Source organism: Ochotona princeps, chromosome 10, assembly GCF_030435755.1.
Source record: "Ochotona princeps isolate mOchPri1 chromosome 10, mOchPri1.hap1, whole genome shotgun sequence".
Classification (NCBI taxonomy): Eukaryota; Metazoa; Chordata; class Mammalia; order Lagomorpha; family Ochotonidae; genus Ochotona; species Ochotona princeps.
In genome coordinates this window covers 9,118,904-9,137,716 of record NC_080841.1, presented here as the reverse complement: position 1 = coordinate 9,137,716, position 18,813 = coordinate 9,118,904, and the positions used below count along the sequence as shown (strand labels likewise).

Here is an 18,813-nt window from a genome sequence, read left to right as displayed (position 1 = left end):
GCAGAGGTACTGCTGGAAGCACTAAGCAAGGAGACTCCTGCATAACACAGGGATTACCTGAGTGTTTACACAGCAATGGGCAGGCGTTGCAGCAGATAAAATGCAGCTTGGTCCTTTCAGATCCTAAATCGAAGTGTTTGAGTTCCAGTGTTTGTTCCAGCTTCTGATTCCAGTTTCCTGCTAGTGTACCTCCTGGGAGAGCAGCAGGTGATGGCTATCCGGGAAAACTGCTGGAGTGGGTTCCTGCCTTCTGACTTCGGCCTAATGTAGTAGTTCTGGCTGTTACAGGCTTTAAGGGAATGAAATAGAAACTTGAAGATCTTTCTGTCTCTATCTCTCTGTCCCTCTACCTTTCAAATCAATAATAGAATACCCACATAGCCAAAAATTAAATACAATATACACCTCTAAGAATGGTCGTCCATAAAGTTTAAATAGAAAAGGCCAAAAGGGAGAGCCTTAATTCAGTTAATTTTCCCCCTAAAAGTACGGAATGTAAGCGTAAGATTATTGTCTAGTTGAACCTTTTGGGCTTTTTGGTCACGGGCCTGTTTTGGAACTATTGTTTATTCATCTGTGTTCCCTCTCTCATAGACGACTGAATGTTATTTGTGACAAATCATATGCTAATAAATATCTTTAGAGACATGGTATTTTAAAATATTTCTTAATAAATACTTTTGAAACTCCCATATGGTATGAAATGTGTCAGTTTGTGGCATTTCCTTGGTCTGCCAGATGGACTTTCCTGGCCCCCAAAGTCAATTGATTTTTTTTTTTCTATCAGGCTGCTCTTCTAAATTTTTAGGAATTTCAGAAAAACAGGAAGTTTAATTTATTCATTCTCATTTGTGACATTTGAGTAAGAAGAACAGAGCACCTAAAAGAACGTCATGTGGAATACGGATAATGCACTTTCTTCGTAAACTCATTAAGTTGCAACATTTTGTTGATCAAGCTTTTAGTCTACACCATGTACACAAAAGCACAAACAAGAACTGAAGTGTCACTTTATAAAGCTGTATTAATTAAAAGACTGTAAGGTGAATTACTAGGCACAGAGAGGAAGACATAATGTTTCTGATATCACAATTTAGTAGAACCAAGGCACAGATAAAATCTATCACACTATACAGCAAAAGGGTATGCAATAAACAGTATCCATGGCATTCAATGAAACCCAATTGCAGTGAATGAGTCTGACTTTCGATGACTTTTAAATTTCATTTCAAGGCCAGAGAAAAATCTGAAACAGAGATCAAATGCACAAAAATTAAGTTGTTTTTTTTTAAACAATCAGCATTGCAATTTGCTTAGATGAGGAAACACAATAGCTCTGAAAATGAAGATTGAGCCTTATATTATTGGCTACATTTCTTAAGGCTGAAATTTCATAAAGCACCTGGTGCTATATATTTAAAGGAGACCTGCAGTTTTAGTCCAGTTGTGTGGCCAAGAGTGCCTTCAAATTTCCCCCAGGACCCCCTTCATGTGTCACCTAGCCTGCTGTCCTGAGAGGAGGGGGCTGTCCAGGCAGATCCTGTGTGAGCAGCAAGCGGTCAGACCGGAGCGTGGGGAGCACTGGGACTGAGGGGCAGGGCTCCCTGACTGAACAAAGCACAGTCCCATACCAGGTCAGGAACCGGGAGAAGCACCCCAAGGAAAGGACAGGCAGCAGAAGTAGATTTGTTATGGAGCCACGGATAGACTGTATAACCTGCCAGTTTTCAAGCAGTTTTAGTCTCTGAGGTCTCAGTCAAGGGTGAGAATTTGAAGAGGTCATAACTGAAAGACAAACAGTGAGAAACAAAACTGATTATCATAGGAGTATCCAAAGGTTTGAATCAGGATAGCTACCAGGGAAAACACAGATCTCTGGGAAGGCTCAAGTCCGCAACTGCAAAAATAGAAAGGTGTTTATTGTGGAATGATCCTCCTATTCTTTGGGAGAAAACCTGTGTGTCTGTATGTGTTTTTTGTGTGTTCCTATGTGTGTACATGTAAACATACGTATGCACAAGAATAGACAAGACTGAAAATTCCTCGGAAATCTTAAAAGAATACTGGCAATGCTTTAGCTTCAACCCCAATCCACGGTAGTCGAAATTTTGTCAACATTATTTTCTTCCCTTAGAAGTCCATTTTGGCAGGATGTGACATTTAGAAAATTGCGTCTGATGGGAACCTGGAGCCATAGGACCAGAAGGAGCTCACTTACTGCATGACACACTCGTCATGTAAATTTTTTTGCCAATCAACATGTTCTTATTATAAGTTCTGTTTTATTTTCATCCACACGGTAATGTAATAACTACTTACATCAGCTTTATGAGACTTTCTTCTAAACTATGTCATAATTAGGAGAAGAAAATGTCGAGTCAAAGCCAACATGGGGAGTTTATTTTTCTTCTTGTGCTGAAATGTTGGTTGAAATATTCTTTGGAAAAACAGTGTTTCGGTTTTCTTGTGTTGTGCAGAACATTTTATGTGGCACTGCCTGCTGTTGGAACCGGGTGCAGTTTTCTGCCTAAGGCCTGGAATCACTCACTCATGAATACGTTGTTGTAAAAAATACCATCTTGAATTGTTAGTGTAATGCCCATTTCTGTCCCTGAAATACAGGTTGTTTTCCAGTCTCAGTATCATCACAGAGCTCACTCACCCAGCCAACATGAGATTTATGCAGTTCAGAGCCAAGGACTGTTATTCTCTCGCTCTTTCAAAACTGGAAAAGGTAAGACCTCAGCTTACTAATAAATTGCATTTAACCATTTCGATCTGAAAAATAACTCGATGTATCTTAACAGAGAAAGATGTCATGAGATTAGAATAAACTGAAGATTTAGTTATTAAAGTCCCTATACATAATTTAAGAAAATGTGATAGATCTTATTCACTTACATTGCAGGTAGGATTTTAATGATCATCATTAATCATAAATTGAAACATGATTCATGAAAGACATCAATGCACAGAAATGTGCATACTTACTGATAATGTCAGTTGACAAGTGACTTTCTCTATTGTGAACCTTTGTTTCCCAAACTCCTGAGGGTGTTAGAAAACTTGTAGGCACTGTTGACTGCTGACTTCCTACAGGTCAACAGCACGCCGTGGGACAAAGATGAGTTTATACAGTAGCTAAGTCACAGTGACTGCCCCGTCCCAAGAACTTTGGCAATGCATCAGGGAAGGTTAAGCAAGCAGGTTTTTTTTTTTTTTTTTGAGAACTGAAAGTTTGAATTAATAAAGGTTTTTCAAAATGAGCACTTGATTCTAGATTTTGAAGAGTTTAGGGTAATGCTATTGGAGTCAGTGGAATTACAAAGTAGTGTTTGTGGACAGAAAGGCATGGTTTCTATGTGAAGAATCGGACTGAACGTAGGGGCTTGGCCGCAGTTTTACTCTCAGCTTTCATCTGATACTGGTAAACTGGAAGAATTGGATGTAATAGAAAAAAAAAGGATAACATGTAAATATATGTTAAATCTATGCTGTTTTCATTATTTATAAGGAAATGTGACATAGTAAATGATACATTTTTTTGATGAGTTCTTTTTTTCACTTGACAATTGTGATTCTGTGCCTCTCTGGACACTGTTATAGTTCCTACTGGACATGTAGTTGAGGAAGGTTGCTTCGTTACTCTCTTGTGTTGCTTTCTGTCCACAAAGCTGGTCTCACACTATGTTGGCTGAGCCCCTCCCTGCTTCTTTCATGGACTTAGAAATCTATCAGATGTGGAAGCTGAGTTTGAGACAGGAGAAATAACCTTTTCAAGATTGTACAACCATCAAGCCAGGCCAATAAGGGCCACTTGAGGCCACTACCGTTCAGGACAGACACTTCCATTAGTTCTCACAGCTTGAATGACACAGAGAGAATGGCAAGTCGTGCTCAGAACGACTCCTCAGCCACAAGCAAACCAGTCACTAAGAATCCCACTGAGCTTTGAGCTGGCACCTGGCAGTACAGCCTCCTGTAGGACACTTGAGACGGGGCTCACCTCTTGATGAAATGGGATCTGGACTCAGATTTCCCCGCATATCTGAGATTCCAGAGGAGTAGACCCTACAGAAGTTAGACATTGTTTGGATTCTTATCCAGGAAGTAATCGTGGGATGTAACAATAGAGACAGTGTAGAGAGCACACCAAATAATCCATGCAGAACATTTAGCCCGATATTTGACATGTACTTAGTTCTCAAATAAAATATACCAAAATTATAATTGTAAAATGTATTTATTGTTATAAATAATCAACATCCTATTTGGTGTATTCAGTGCCATGCCAAATCAGTTGATGTGGAAAGGTCAGAATTGTGGGAATTTTCTTTAGTATTTATGAGTGTGTACATCTAAGTGGTTTTATGTCTATTGCATTAGGAAAAAAGAATGACAAAATTGCATTTTCATCTTTGCTGGAGAATCATTTAAAAATAAAATCACTTACTAATCTGGAAAATTCTCTACAAATGTGGAAAGCAGTTTCACTTGAATAAACGTTGAAACTCATTGCTTTGTACATAGCAGGCAGCCAAAGAATGCGAAGGAAGAGCCTACTCTGTATGTGTAAATAATCATATATGTTGCATGTATGTCAGTAAATTACACATCTCTATCCAAATGCAAAAGAAAACTCACCATGTCTGCAACAAAACCTGGTACCGCATGGATTCAGGCACCTAGACGGAAACTAAAATAATCATTTTGCCTTCTTGTTCACATTTCTGGAAAACATCTCTGAGGCTCCCAAGAAAAAGGTCCTGGAACAAAACTGACTAGAAGTATATTTAGGTTTCAGAAGATTTGTCTTCATTTCATACAGACAGAGCTTTTTAATTGCAGGCTTTCTAAAGGAAATGCCTTAGGAAAAGGAGCTGAACACAACTTAAAATATATCAGGAATAGAGGCTGAGGAAATAGAATTGAAATCAGGAATGTGGGTGCTTTGGCCAGGGAAACAAACGTCATACTTGTGGACTGTAAATGCCCCAAAATCATTTGGTCTGGCCTGCCAGGGCAACCACAGGAAAGAATCAGAATTCAATAAATGCATAACAGGCTAATTTTTAAGTTGATAATTTTGTATGGCTTGTGAATGATATTAGAAAGGCCAAATGGCCCTTAGCAGATAAAGGTTCCACCCCTGTTAAGTGCAAAGCCAAAGGAAAATTCTTTTTAATTCACTTATTGAAATGTTAACAATTGAAATTAAAATTATATCACAGAAATGTTTTTGCCTTTTGTTTTTTATGAGTTACATTCCTTCTCTCCCATAGAAAGATGTGTTAGAGTCCAACTCCCAGCACCCACCATGTGAGCTGGTTTGGGGACAGGATCCAGGTACAATCAGTTTCAAGGAGGACATTGGAGAGGAGAAGGCAAAGGGAAGAGAAGCGGATAAAGACATCCATGAGGCAAGGATAGAGGCCTTCCTGTATCGTTTTGGGAAGAAAACAAATCTACCAACATTTTGGCCTCAGACACCTAGCTCCAGAACCACAGCAATGCGGTCCTTCCCATACCAGACTCCATTGCACGTGAGCTCAGGGGCCCAGCGACTTGAGCCGTCATCTGCTGCTTTCTCAGGCCTTCAGCAGAGAGCTGGGTTGGAAGTGGAGCAGCTGGGACAGGCCAGCGATGCAGGCAGAAAATTCGCCTCTATAACACCATACTGTCCACCCAAATAGTGCTTTCTATTACTAATATTTACTGTTGTGAAAATGTAGCTAACTTACTCTTTAGTTACATTCCTATTCTTGTATTCTTGGTACAATAATATGCATTTAGGATTAGGAAGCTGATCTGTATTTACAGTTTCTAAATAGATTCCCAGTAATGTTTCCTACAGTCACTGTTGTTTGAGAGATACATGGGTTCTTACTCCTCTAAATGTAATTACGACAATTATTACAGTCTGTGTATATGAAAGGTGTACCTGCTCTGTCACTTTAGAAACCCAATGAAGGTTTGATATTAGGAACAACTACCAGCTTGGCTGTTAATACACTTGTTATTGATCATCATTTATAAGGATGGATATGAAATGATCGACTATTGACCCCAGTTGTTTTACTTATTTGATTAAATTTAGATATTTTCCTGCAAATCAGGCACTCAAAGGAACTCATGATTTTTATTGGCAACATAAATAACACTTCACTGAGATTGGGCCAAAGTAAAAATTAGAAGTGATCCATCATGGGTAAGAAATGATCCCAGCTATCACAAGATTCATGGCTAAGCCTCTCTGACCAAAACAAACAAATAAAAGCAGTTAACTCAAAAACATAACATGTTTAGTTAAGTTCTGTATTACACAGGGTCTTCTGAAGTGAAGAGCCAACAGATACAAATCAGCATGCATATGATTAGGTTTGGTAAGGAGTGGGCAATTGGGCAATAATGTGATTGGACAAAGGAAGCATGGTCTTCTGGTTTAAGGTGGAGGCAGGTAGTATGGCTGATCTGTTAAGAATCTTCATGGTATCTCTGTGCCTTCAGCGATGGGAACAGTCACTTCCTCTGCATATAGTTGCAACCACTTGGCATTAGAACTGTATGATCTTCATTTAGGAGAGAATCTTACAAGCTTTTTGGGAAGAGAGAAGGAACTAGAGAAGATCAGATTCCTGCTTTTACTGTTTTCTGGGATGTCATGGCGGTATGTTTTAGGTGGTATGTTTTACCAAACCTAATCATGACTATTTTCTACAGTCATCCCAACCGAGATAGTTTCTATAGTAAAGGGAAAAGCTGAGGAGTCAGCGTCTCCTGCCAGAGTGGCTAGTTGGAATCCTGGTTTCTCCTACTGAATGTACTGAGAGGCAGCAGGTGGTGATTCAGGACTTGTGTCCCTGCCACCCATGTGAGAGACCTGGGTTGGGTCCCAACTACTGTGGTAATTTGGGGAGTGAGCCAACAAATGGGGACGTTCTCTTTCTCACTCTTTCCTTTTCTTTCTCTCTCTCTTCATCTCATTAAGATTAAATAAAGAAATATATTTTAAAGATATCTTTATTCCATAGACAGGAAGAGTTACAGTGAGAGAGGGACACACAGACGCACATCCCCCCCCCCCCCACATATTCACATCTCTTTGTCAGTTCACTCCCTGAATGGCTGAACAGTCAGGCCTGAGATAGGCTGAAGCCAAGAGCCAGGAGCTTCATCCAGGTCTCCCATATTGGTGGCAGGGGCTCATACACTTGGACCTCCTTCTGCTGCATTCCCAGGCACAATAACAGGCAACTGGATTGAAACTAGAACATCCGGGAAAGGAAATGGTTCCCATTCACGATGCCAATATCACATTTAGTGCCTTAAGGTTGCTTTTCCACAATACAAGGCCCAAATATTTTTTTTTTAAGTTAGAATGAAAGAACTGAAAACATAATGAAAATGTGAGCTGAAATTTTGAGGACATTTTCTGCTCTTGCTGAAAATGAAGTCTTAGTCTATTATTTGTAGTTGTTATCTGCAGAATTATTTTGCTCTTGTCATTGCTTCCTTTCAAATGCACATACATACATCTCTACATATACAGAGAAAAAGACAATGAAAGAGAGAGAGAGAGAGATCCTATACCCAAGTTCATTGCTCAAGGCCAGGCTGAAACCAGGGGAAGGAACTCAGTCCAGATCTCTCATAGGAATGAAGAAGTCCAAGTGTTGGCCTGTCACCCAGTGTATCCCAGAATGTGCCTTCCAGGAAGGTGGAGTGAGATTCAGACCAGGCCCTCTCATAGAAATGCTGGCATCCCAAGCAGGCTTTTAAATGCTGTGCCGTATACCTGTCCCAACCGCTGTATTCTGTGGCTCTTGTCTTCCAGCTCAGCCTTCTTATGAGGCTGTTATTATTCACGTAATTTCAGAATTTCTGAATGTATTTCTCAGAAAATACATTCTTAAACATTCTTGTAAGTTTGTTTCAGGTGTGTGGCATACAGCCAGGATTCCTCCATATGCATCATGTCTTTGCCTCCTTAGGCTGAGCTCCTCACATCTTCCTGAAAAATACACTCAGGTTGTTAAGATAAGAGGTTTGGGCTGGACTACATGGTGGGTGGCTTTCCCCTGACCACATCAAGTAGCAAACACCTTTGTAAATATGGAAACTCTTAATCTTTGCAGAAAATACCAGCACATGTTTGTCTAAAAAGAAGTGATGAATGGATTCTTATGGGCATTCAGTATGCTGTGGGAACTGAGTTCAGTCAAATGGCCAAAGATTAATTAGTCATACTCATTAATGAGCCCTCAATCAAAGCCCTGAGGAACAAGGCTCAGAGGGCTTTCAGCATGTAAACTTACCGATGCACAGTACCTGCTGCTCCTCCGGGACCCTTTCCAACTTGCCTTTGCCATTGACTCGTCATTTGTATCCTTCCCTAGAAAATAGGCATCATGCGGTAAGGTCATGCTCTACGAGTCATTTTAGTGAATAATTACTCTTGAGGGAGCACTGCAAAGTTCCAAATTTAACTGCCTTTAAAGATGTACAGTTGACCTGGAAATGCCTCTTGAAATCCATGTATAATATCGAAAATGCAAATTATGAAGAAGCTATTCATGGGGTTCAAAATTTCTACACCTAACTTTTAATTTCATTTCCATATACTTTTTGAATCATGCTTATGTGTGGTTTACAGACGGGGGACTGTGTGTAAAAGTTTGTGAAAAAATAATTGTGGATGGCCTGAAAAAAGCAGCAGCAGATGGACAAATTTTGGGGTCTCTTCCATTCACATGGTCTACACAGAGGAGGCTCCAGATTCCTGGATCCTACCTGGCCCCGCCCCCGCCCCTGCCCTTGCAGCCATGTGGGGTAGAGGTAGGTGAACCAGCAGAGGAAAGATGATTCTTTCTGTCACTCTTCTCTCTCTGTAACTCTGACTTTTAAGCAAAGAAACAATAAGTCTTTATAAAAAAGAAAAATAGTGACTGGTTTCCGTCAAAGTAATCAACGGATAACTACTGTATTATGATTGTTTTCATAACAGTTAACTTTATAAAATTATTTTATAAGTCATGATTTTACTTCGCTAAATTTTCAGTAACCTTAGACAGCGTTAGTTTTCTGTATTTGGTATTTCAAGTAGAATGGTGTTGGCAGTATGACGTGCCCTCCTGACCCCAGCACTCATGCTGGGCTGGGGGAGCTCGGTGCACAGCATGTAACGTGACAGTTTTTCCTTGGTTGGGCACCGCACGCTGAGTGGCTCACTATGAGGATGGGGACCTATTGTCTGAACTTAGACTAACAGGTACACTGTTAGCAAACTGATTTGTACATTATGAATTGTTGCCAGTAAAAATTTTGTTTATCATTCATCTCGGATAGATCAGACAATGTTTTCCCACATTTAAATACAACAGGAAACAAATTTGTCTTCTCAAAGTGTTTTTTGGTGGGGGAAGCCAATAGGAGAAGTAGCAAACCTTTTCCAAAAAGCAAGACTTTCGTAATGAATCCAAGTCAGACTTGGAAGGGAACAAGTTGCGATTTACCCAAAATCTATCCAATGAAAATGCAAAAGTTATAGATTTTTCATTCTATAGAAAACAAGAGGAAATAAGTTCCTGTACATGAAGTGAGGCGTTACTGCTTACTCCTTCCTCGAAGTGCTTCTGTTTTAGGGTTGAACGCTGATGTTCACCTTGGCCACCCTGCTCCTGCTTGTACCTCCGCAATCCTTATTGCCTGCACATGCTTATGTCATATGCCCTTGTCATCTTTGCATTTGACTCTCTCTCCTACAGAAAGAAACCTTTGTTAGTTATCTTGGTACCTTAGCAACTTAGTTCAGGGCCCGACACCCAAGAGTTAATGGAGAAGCATTTCTTTTTTCTGCTGCTTAGAATTTTCTTCTAAGCCGTGGGATGATCTGTAGTCAGCTAAACGTATTCTACTTTTCTTTAATTTATCTTCCTAAAATGTATGTTCCATTTACTTGCTGTGCTAGTTTCTGATATAATTGATATTCATTCAAGTTATGTGTCAAGTAGATATAATCCAAAAGATCTCTGGATTGATTTCTTACTATTTCATTTTCCAAAGTGAAACACTGAAGAGCTCCCTTGGAAGCCGGTAGAATAAACAACTCAAGTGAATCTTGTTCAAACAAATCTGAAAAGGAGCAGATATTTGCAGTGTTGACAATTTGCTCCCTGACCTTATGGTTTACCAAATTTAAAATAAGTAAAAATGTTAGCTTCTCAGGATAAATGTTGGAAAACTAAGAAGCCTCAATAAATGCATTCAGACCAAGTGAACCTTCTCTGCTGGTCATTTACAGACTAATCACTATGGGTTTGCACCTTCTGGTCAGGGTGCTTTTGTAAGAGACACAGCAGGGGGTAAATCAAACTGGGTGGTTCACATTAATGATTAGTGATTTCCAATGCTAATCTTTAAACTCTGTACTGATAAGCTACAGTTTATGAAACCAATTTGATTCTTCACTGTGTTGAATGGAAAAATTATGCAAGGTGTTCTCATCACGATGGAAGTAGTTTCAGGAGATCTTGTTCTTTGTCCTAACTTTAAAACCAGTATGTCTCATACTTACCTGGCTGGGGAGATACCATGATCACGAAGGTGGTTTTCCCAGGGCGAGGCTCACCCATTGCACTCCGGGTGTGCTGACCCCTGCGATTTCCCCAAATGTGGGAAACTCGACTGCATAATTTGTGGTAGTGGGGGACTGTGTTCACGCTCTCCCCTGAAAAAAAAAAAACACCAGTATGTCTTGAAAATAGTACTATAAAAGCTGATTTTTCACCCCATTTTAAGGAAAACTAATAGCAAACAGGCAGTAAATTATAGCTGCAGTACTAGTCACACCTCCTAAAGGAATATCACCTTGCCATGAAGGTTTTTCAGAAGTGGAAGCTTCAAGGCTGTTCTTAGAGAACTGTGGGGTGAGGATCTGAGCATATTAGCCACAGAGAGTGGGAGCACAGGTAAAAGAAAAGAATTTTCGTGGTTTAACCAGGCACCTGAACGGATGTACCTGTCATCCATGTTAGCAAGTATTTAAAAGTCATTCTGCAAAGTAGTTCAGGAGTCAGTCCATTGTGCACCCTGAATGCTGACATAAACAGAATGAGGAGCTGTGACCCGCTTGTAAATGAGGACAGGGGAATGGTGACATCATCAGACTTGTGTATCTGTCAGCCTGACATGGCTTTTCTGTAGTTATCTGGTTAGGGACACTGGGCTGGGGAGGGAAAGGGGAGGAGACAGAAAGTTACTGTACTATGGGAAGGGAATAATAAACAAGGGGTTGGTTTAGCATAGGGCCATATTGACTGAATCTAATGAGAGATGTCTATGAAAAATTGACTTTGATGAAGGAGACAGCACATTTATTATCTTTAATATTAAATTTGGACCAGAGTGGAGGTATAGCAAGCCAATCCTCCACCAGTGGCTCTGGCATCCCATATGCATGCCAGTCCATGTCCAGTGCTCCACTTCTGATCCAGCTCCCTGCTTATGGGCTGGGAAAGCAGCAAAGACGAGCACAAGTCTGTGGGTCACTCCATCTATGTGCGAGAGCCTGAAGAAGCTCCTTGCTCCCAGTTTCAAACTGACTTAGTTCTGGCTGTGGCAGCCATCTGGGAAGTGAATTGCCAGATGAAAGCTTTCTTTTTGTCTCTCTCCCTCTGTCTTTCTGTAATTCTTCCAAGAAAAAAAATACAACTTTATAAGTAATATTAAAGTGATAGTATGTAATAGTCATACATAAAAAAGCTCAAAATAGAATAGGAAGTATGTAAGTGTGTGTTACACACATAAATGCTTAACTGTAAAGCCTTAAAAAAGTTTATCTTTTAAAAACTTTTTTGTTATTTATTTAAAATCATAGAGACGGAGGGACAGAAAGAGAACCCTTTCAATCCATTAGTCTAATCTCCAAATGACCTTATGGTTCAGAGTTGAACCAGGTTGAATCAAGGAGCCAAGAGATTCTTCTGGGTTTCCCTTATGGCTTAGCAGAAGCCAAAGTGTTTGGCTTGGTACTCCTCTGCTTTCCCACACAGTCGGCAGTGAGCTGGATTAGAAGTGGAGCACCTGGGACATGAAATGGCGTCCATATGGTGTGCTGGCTTTGTAGGCAGTGGCTTCATAATGCTATGGCACAATACCAGCCCCAAGAAAAGTTAAGGCTTTCATGAAGGACAGTTTAGCTAAGGACTTTATCTCAAGACTTATGACGGCATGTGTATAAGTAAGACAAACCAAAGACAACGAGTCAGCAGTCCAAGGCAGTGCAGACACTGAGATAGGAGGGTGTGCAAAGAAAGCAAGCGCTTTAGTAATGATGGATTCTGTCCCACCCTGACGAAGGGCAGGTGGGAGAGACGCTGAGAGCCACCAGAGCTGCAGTTTGAATGCTGAGTCCAGAGGCGAGAATGAAGGAATGTAAAGGAGCTGTAACTGAGAACAAGGGGTAGAAACCACTAACTGTGCCTGTCAAACTGCCATGCTTCTTTTTTACCTCTCACATTGTCCTGTTACACATAGAAGTTGTATGATTTCATTGTGTGTGTTAGATGTTCATGAATTAGAGGAAGCAAAATTTGTGTCAGAAACACATGCATTCCTCTATGAAGGCATGTTACCATGTATTAATGGTAACAAACCTAAATACAAAACAGTTTACACCAAGCATTTTAAACTATCTCCAATGTTTAAGTTGGGACTTTAATTACATAGATTTCTTTTAGGTATTCATTAGTAGAAGAAGACAAAGTAAATAGTAAAATGAGTAGAGTTCTACTAGGATGAAGGTATGTTTATATGAAGGTATTTTAATGTGTGATTATAAAATAAAGAATAATAGATAATTTTGGTGTGTCAAAAATATAAGCTTTACATAGCACAACTATAGTCCTTCATATTTTCAAATTCCACTAAATAACCAAAATTAGAAAAGTGGGGTTTTGTGTGGACTCCACATTATTTTTCTTGCTTTCTGTATATAACTCTTTGAATCTTTAAATTACATAATTTTTTCATGTAGGTCACAACAATAATGACACACTTTTTTTCTGTACAATAATATTCAATTGGCCATCTGTGTACCAGATACTATGTTAAATATTAATTAAGTAATGAGGTGGGAAATATCTCTGGTGTCTTATAACTCGTGGCTTAATCAAATTAGAAGCTAATTGCTAAAAAATAAGTGCTAAGTTATAGATTTCAAAAAAGCTCTGAAAGTAAAACAATAATAACTAGGGAAATCTACTTTAAATAAAATAATAAAGGAAGGCCTCTCTCAAGGAATGGACACCTGATTTAAACTATACTGATAATATCAGATGATCCCAGAGACAGCTTGGGAAGTAGCATTATAGGAAGATGGAAAACAGTAGCAAATCTTCAAGCTTATACATAATTGGGTATTTTCAAATATTCTTAATAAAAGGTATTGAGTATTAACTATAGGTAACTTACTTAGATGTTCTTTGTTTTTGTTTATTGGAGTCAGAATGGAATGTAGACTCTAATATGAATGTTTCCCAGGTAATGAAATGGTGAACAGGAAGTTGAAGTGACTTGTACAAGTTCACTCAACTAATACATAACAGCCCTTTATTCAGCCCTTTAGATGCGTTTTCATGATATACTGCGTGTGGGACTGATATAACATGAGTCCAGTCACTGACATGGAAACTCAAGTCCAGGTATCAACCTTTGTGCGGAAGCTAAGTTAACCTGTGGTGTGTGACTGTCGTTTGAGAATAAAACAAAAGTGTTTTAAATATTGGCTGCTTCCTAATGTTGGGGAGCCATATGCTGGATTGAGAAAATCATCAATGACAATCTGAAAACAAGAAACCACTATACACAAGAAACCACCACCCTGATCCTCTGAATTCAGTCTAAGCTTAAGCTCCATTGTCAGGACATTCTTAAGTCAGGCTCTTATCAGGGTGCAATGCGGTTTCATCAAAGTGCTGCCTCTGTTCTCCAGGCATATCCAGGAAAGTCTGATCCAAAGAGTGAACTAAGAATGATGAGCCAAAATATAAATTATGAAAGTTGTGAATAAATTTAATTGGTAAAATTCTGCAGAATAACTTGGAGTGACAAAAGGCTTGGGGTTGGGATATTAATAAGAGAGGTAGGTCTCATTAAGTGTTTTAGCCATAGGTTGCAGAAGAGGGAATAGTTATGGTTAAGTGAATTAGAGCTGGAATTGCTATATTAGATAGGTGGAGTGGGAAAGAGAAGCAAGCAATCCTTGGGTTGATTAGTTAGTCATTTTTCGTCTTTATTAATTGGTCTGTACATGATTCAGCATGATGGGGAATTTGTTATACTAAAATGCAAAATTCAGTTACAGAGCAGTGTTTGGGGTGACGCTCTAATTGGACTTTGGGAAAATGTGAAAGCTAGCATAAAGGCTTACAAATCCAAGAAGAAATAGTTGAGGCCAAAGACAAGATGGTAACACATGGAAGAAGTAGAGGATAGTTTCTGACTGCTAAGTTCCGGCTTTCCCCAGGCTTCTTCCCACTTGATTTTCTAGCAGTAGGCAGTGTGATGTTTCACTGTTTTCTCCTTCCATGAATGGAAAGCTTCTGTGTCCTCAGCCCCTCCAGTCTCTATGTGTGCCTGCTGTTGCACCGTCGCACCAGTGTCTAACTCCATGGAAGGGCTTTTCTGTACCCCTACAATGTTACCTTCAAATCATCGTTGCTTGCCTGGTCAATTTATGAGCAAATCTGTGCCTTGTTAAATTCTGCTGCAGCTAAATCTGACATTAAAAAATAAGAAAGAAAAGCTGATGAAAACTGAGGGATATGGCAAAATACAAAGCCATAAAGATGTACTCAGCCATGTATCACATGCTGTCTGTTAGAGGGAACATGGGTCCCAGAAGGGCCTAGCATGGGGGCCTAGCAGCCAAAGACCTCACCTTAATGCTCCAGGATCCCATATGGGTGCCGATTCTAATCCCAGCGGCCCTGCTTCACATTGAGCCCCCTGCTTGTGGCCTGGGAAATCAGTCAAGGACGGCCCAAAGCCTTGGGACCCTGCACCAGCGTGGAAGCTCCTGGCTTCAGATTGGCGCAGCGCCGGCCATTGCGATCACTTGGGGATTGAATCATCAGACAGAAGATCTTCCTTTCTGTCTCTCTTCCTCTCTGTACATCTGACATTCCAATAAAAAAAATGAATCTTAAAAAAAAAAAAGAATTCCCAGAACAATAATAGCCTGGAAAAGAAGACTGGATAGTCCAGTCTCCAGCAGTCTTGCTGTTTCCCAGGTGGTCTGCCTAATGGCAAATCCTAAACTTCAGATTCTCATGCGTCCTTGCATATTATTCTGGCTGTTTGCTTTAACTTGGCATTAAGGTACCATGGCTTTGTTCTCTCCTCTGAGTGCTTGGCAAATCTTAAGAACTACATGTGTTCCCAGATTTCCAAGAAACACTACTTAAAATAAGAACAACTGATTCCATTTTGTTTCCTACTCACCTTCATGGGCTGCTCGAGTTAAGCACTTTTAACTGAGGTTGGTACATTACAGAATATCCTATGAAGCTGTGAGTGTAGACGCATGTGGGACACCACTTGATGTTTTTGCTGCTCCCCTTGCCTTCTCTGTGAATATCTCGTGAGGCAGTCTCATGGTCTCATGGTCTTCTCAGCTAGGCATACACTATGGATATTTTGGAAGTTATTTATTCTGCTCCAAGGTCTGGCTGTTTTGGAGCTCCAAATTCATGTGCATGTCTAATTAAAATCCAAAGATCAAGTCAGTCTCAGATCATTATCAACACAAGCAATAGCCCTAGTTCATCCATCCCATCACTTGAAAATGCTACCTCCCATATCTTCTTAACATGAGGATGAGGGAGGCATATCTTCCTGTGGCAGCCCCAAAGTAACTACATTAGAAGCATAGTTTGCTTTTGTTGCCTCAAGAGCTGGAGGTTGATTTTTTTTAACCTACTTAGCTGTATCTCTTTTTTTCTACTGAAGTGATGTTGGTAGCAAAGGAAACTTGTGTTTTTGAGTTTATCACTTGTGAAATACCAGTATCACTTCCATTCTTTAGGAACTGCTTCCAAAATAGAAATGTCAAAAATATATTGGACACTTGCTTTCATTTACAACATGAGTATAATTGCAAAAAAGATCTCCAAAAAATTTCCCTCGCTTTATCACATTCCCATTCATGTATAAACACAGTATTTTTGTACATTATAGAACTGTAGCTGCAAACTGGTGTGGCTGGCACAACTTAAATAAAGCAGATGGAGAAATAAAATTAAGATGGCAGAAACATAAAGACTGCAGACCATGATAGGCTGTATCAGTCTACTGGGAACCACAACAAACTACCATCGATTGAGAGGTTTATAAGCCGGAGATGTTTATATCTCAGATCAGAGACTGAGAAGTCTGGGATGAAGGTGTTAGCAGATTCAATGTCTAGCCATGGTCCACATCCCTGGTTCTTAAATGGTTATCTTTGTTTTCTGCTGCTAGCACAGAATACCACGGCCCGGATAGAATACCATTTAAAGAAAAAAAATGTATTTCTCACAGTTCTGCAGGTTGCAAAGACCAATATGAAGGTGCCAGGCCCTGGTGAGGGCCTCTTTGCTGTGTCTTACTGTGCCCAAAAAGCATGCACACATAGGAGAGATGTTGTAACAAAGCTGCTGTCTGGAAAACTAACCTCTCCCATCCTCAGCGTGTTAATCCACTCACTAGGACAGAGTGCCAGTAACCTCATGGCCTATTCAGGGACTGCCTGCCAGTCCCTCACGTTGGCAGTAGCACCTGAATGTGAATAGTATCAAGTAGTGCTTCCTTGGTAAGCTCCCTCATCCCGTCTGTAAGGACTGCACATTCTGAGGCCTTCACCTTGAGGGTTAGGAATTCCTGGGGACAAGGGCAGGCAGGCACACATGTTTAGGCCACCAACAGCTTGCTACATGTCTATTTTTTCCTTAGAGTATATAAAGAAAAACCTTTGAAGTACTATAATACATTGTTTGACTAGGATTTTCTTTTACATTTGATTATATGGTTCTCACTATGCTTGTTTATTTGCTGTTACCTTTTTTATGAAGAATAAATGCATATCTACCATTTGAAATAACCAACTTCTTAACTACCAGGTGTTTCTATGGATGAGGAAAACTTACTTTTCAAAATTGAAAGAATACTGTAAAACACAGCTGCAAGTCAAGTAGTTGCACTCTGACAGCTAAGAACTATATGATGGGAATTAATTTTTTCACACATGTCAAGAAATGTATTGTTTATGCAGAAATGCATTGAAGATAGCACAGTCAAAATTTTTTCTGTCTCAATTTTCTGAACAGAAAGAACGGGAGAGAGGGTCTAATTTGGCTTTTATGTTTCGGCTGCCTTTTGCCGCTGGAAGAGTATTTAGCATCAGTATGTTGGACACACTTTTGTATCAGGTATGAGATGTTCCTTTTCTCCCTAAAATGGGTATTTTTATATTTCATTTAGATTTTATTTAAATGATACATATAATGTTTCTCATGAGGCTGCTAACTTACGATGGCTCTGAAAGTAATTATTGCCTCATGTGTTTACTGAATTATTGTTTCCATAAAACATTTTGTGAGAAAAAATATTGTTCAAAAATGATCACTGAGAGAATTTTTTAGGTTTTCCTTGGTGACGGTGTGCCATAATATCTACTACTACATTTTAAAACATTTCACAGATTATTCCAAGTATATTACTGGTTAAAACGAAAGTTATGAAAATTCCTTGGTTAAAAATAAAGATTATGAACCGTAGAACACATTAAATTTCAGTAAGTTGATAGGCCAGGGGCATTTTAAACATTTCTAATTATTGCCTATGATAGAAAATATGAAAGATATTTTACAACTCAGAACCATGGCTTGTTCTCGGATGCCAAATTAACATTGCCGTTTTATTACAGCGAAGCAGTTAATGGGATATTATTTCCTATAAATATACCCATTTTTGTTTCTGACAGAAACTGGAAAGATTTAATATTTCATATTCTCTGATTCAAGTAACCAGAAAATTTCTAGATATTTCCATCAAAACCAAAGCATATTCATGGGAATTTAAATGATATGATAATGTTAATCTCAAATTAAGTGTTGTATTGTGCGCATCCTTTTTGATTATATATTTATCTGTCTTCTTCTATAATTGCTTTACTGAGTAAACTGACCCTGAGTTAAAGCTTTTTGGCTGTATTTTGGGCTAATTTTGTCCAGAAGTCTGCCTCTAGTCATGTCAGCAGCCATCTGTTTCTTCCAGATGAGCTGGAACAAACTCAGCTAAGCAGAATAAATGCTCCTGTGTGCCTCCGTTTCCTTACGCGTTATCTGGGCATGCCAGGAGCAAGCCTGCTACCCGGAGCACCACTGCCACACACACGGCTTCCAGTCCATTCCGGAGAGAATCGTGGGGGAGGTTTATTCAAAGAGCAGTGCTGAAACTGACGATTTTATATCAGTAGCCGCCAAATGTTGGATGTTATGCACCAATGGTTCTTGGTTTTCCAGTACACAATGTTTAAATGCAATCTCCCGAACAAGTCTAATAGATCAGTTAAACAGAAGGAAAATGTAATTTTTCTCCCTCTTCATTTTTACCTCATGATTTATATTATAGAGAAACAGGAAACTGGGTGTTTACCAAGGCTTCTGCAGACTTACAGTCTTACAAGTTGTTACATTGTCACAGAGTAAATGTGCTCTGTGCATCACTCCAATACACACCTTCACATACATGGAATTAAAACAGAACTCTCACAGT

The 18,813-nt window shown here is 39.5% G+C and overlaps 1 protein-coding gene and 1 non-coding gene across 3 annotated transcripts in view; both read left to right on the top strand.

The window, feature by feature from the left end:
- Positions 1-18,813, top strand: part of KCNT2 (potassium sodium-activated channel subfamily T member 2) — a 354,431-nt gene that overhangs the window by 297,367 nt on the left and 38,251 nt on the right. For both annotated transcript variants that reach the window (XM_012929978.2, XM_058668959.1), the window contains exons 21-22: positions 2,623-2,734; positions 17,364-17,465. In XM_012929978.2, coding sequence (XP_012785432.2) covers positions 2,623-2,734; positions 17,364-17,465 — 214 coding nt within the window. The remainder of the gene's footprint in view (positions 1-2,622; positions 2,735-17,363; positions 17,466-18,813) is intronic.
- LOC118759187 (U1 spliceosomal RNA) lies at positions 10,566-10,729 on the top strand. Its single transcript, XR_004996032.2, has one exon. It is a non-coding gene; the product is annotated as a U1 spliceosomal RNA (small nuclear RNA).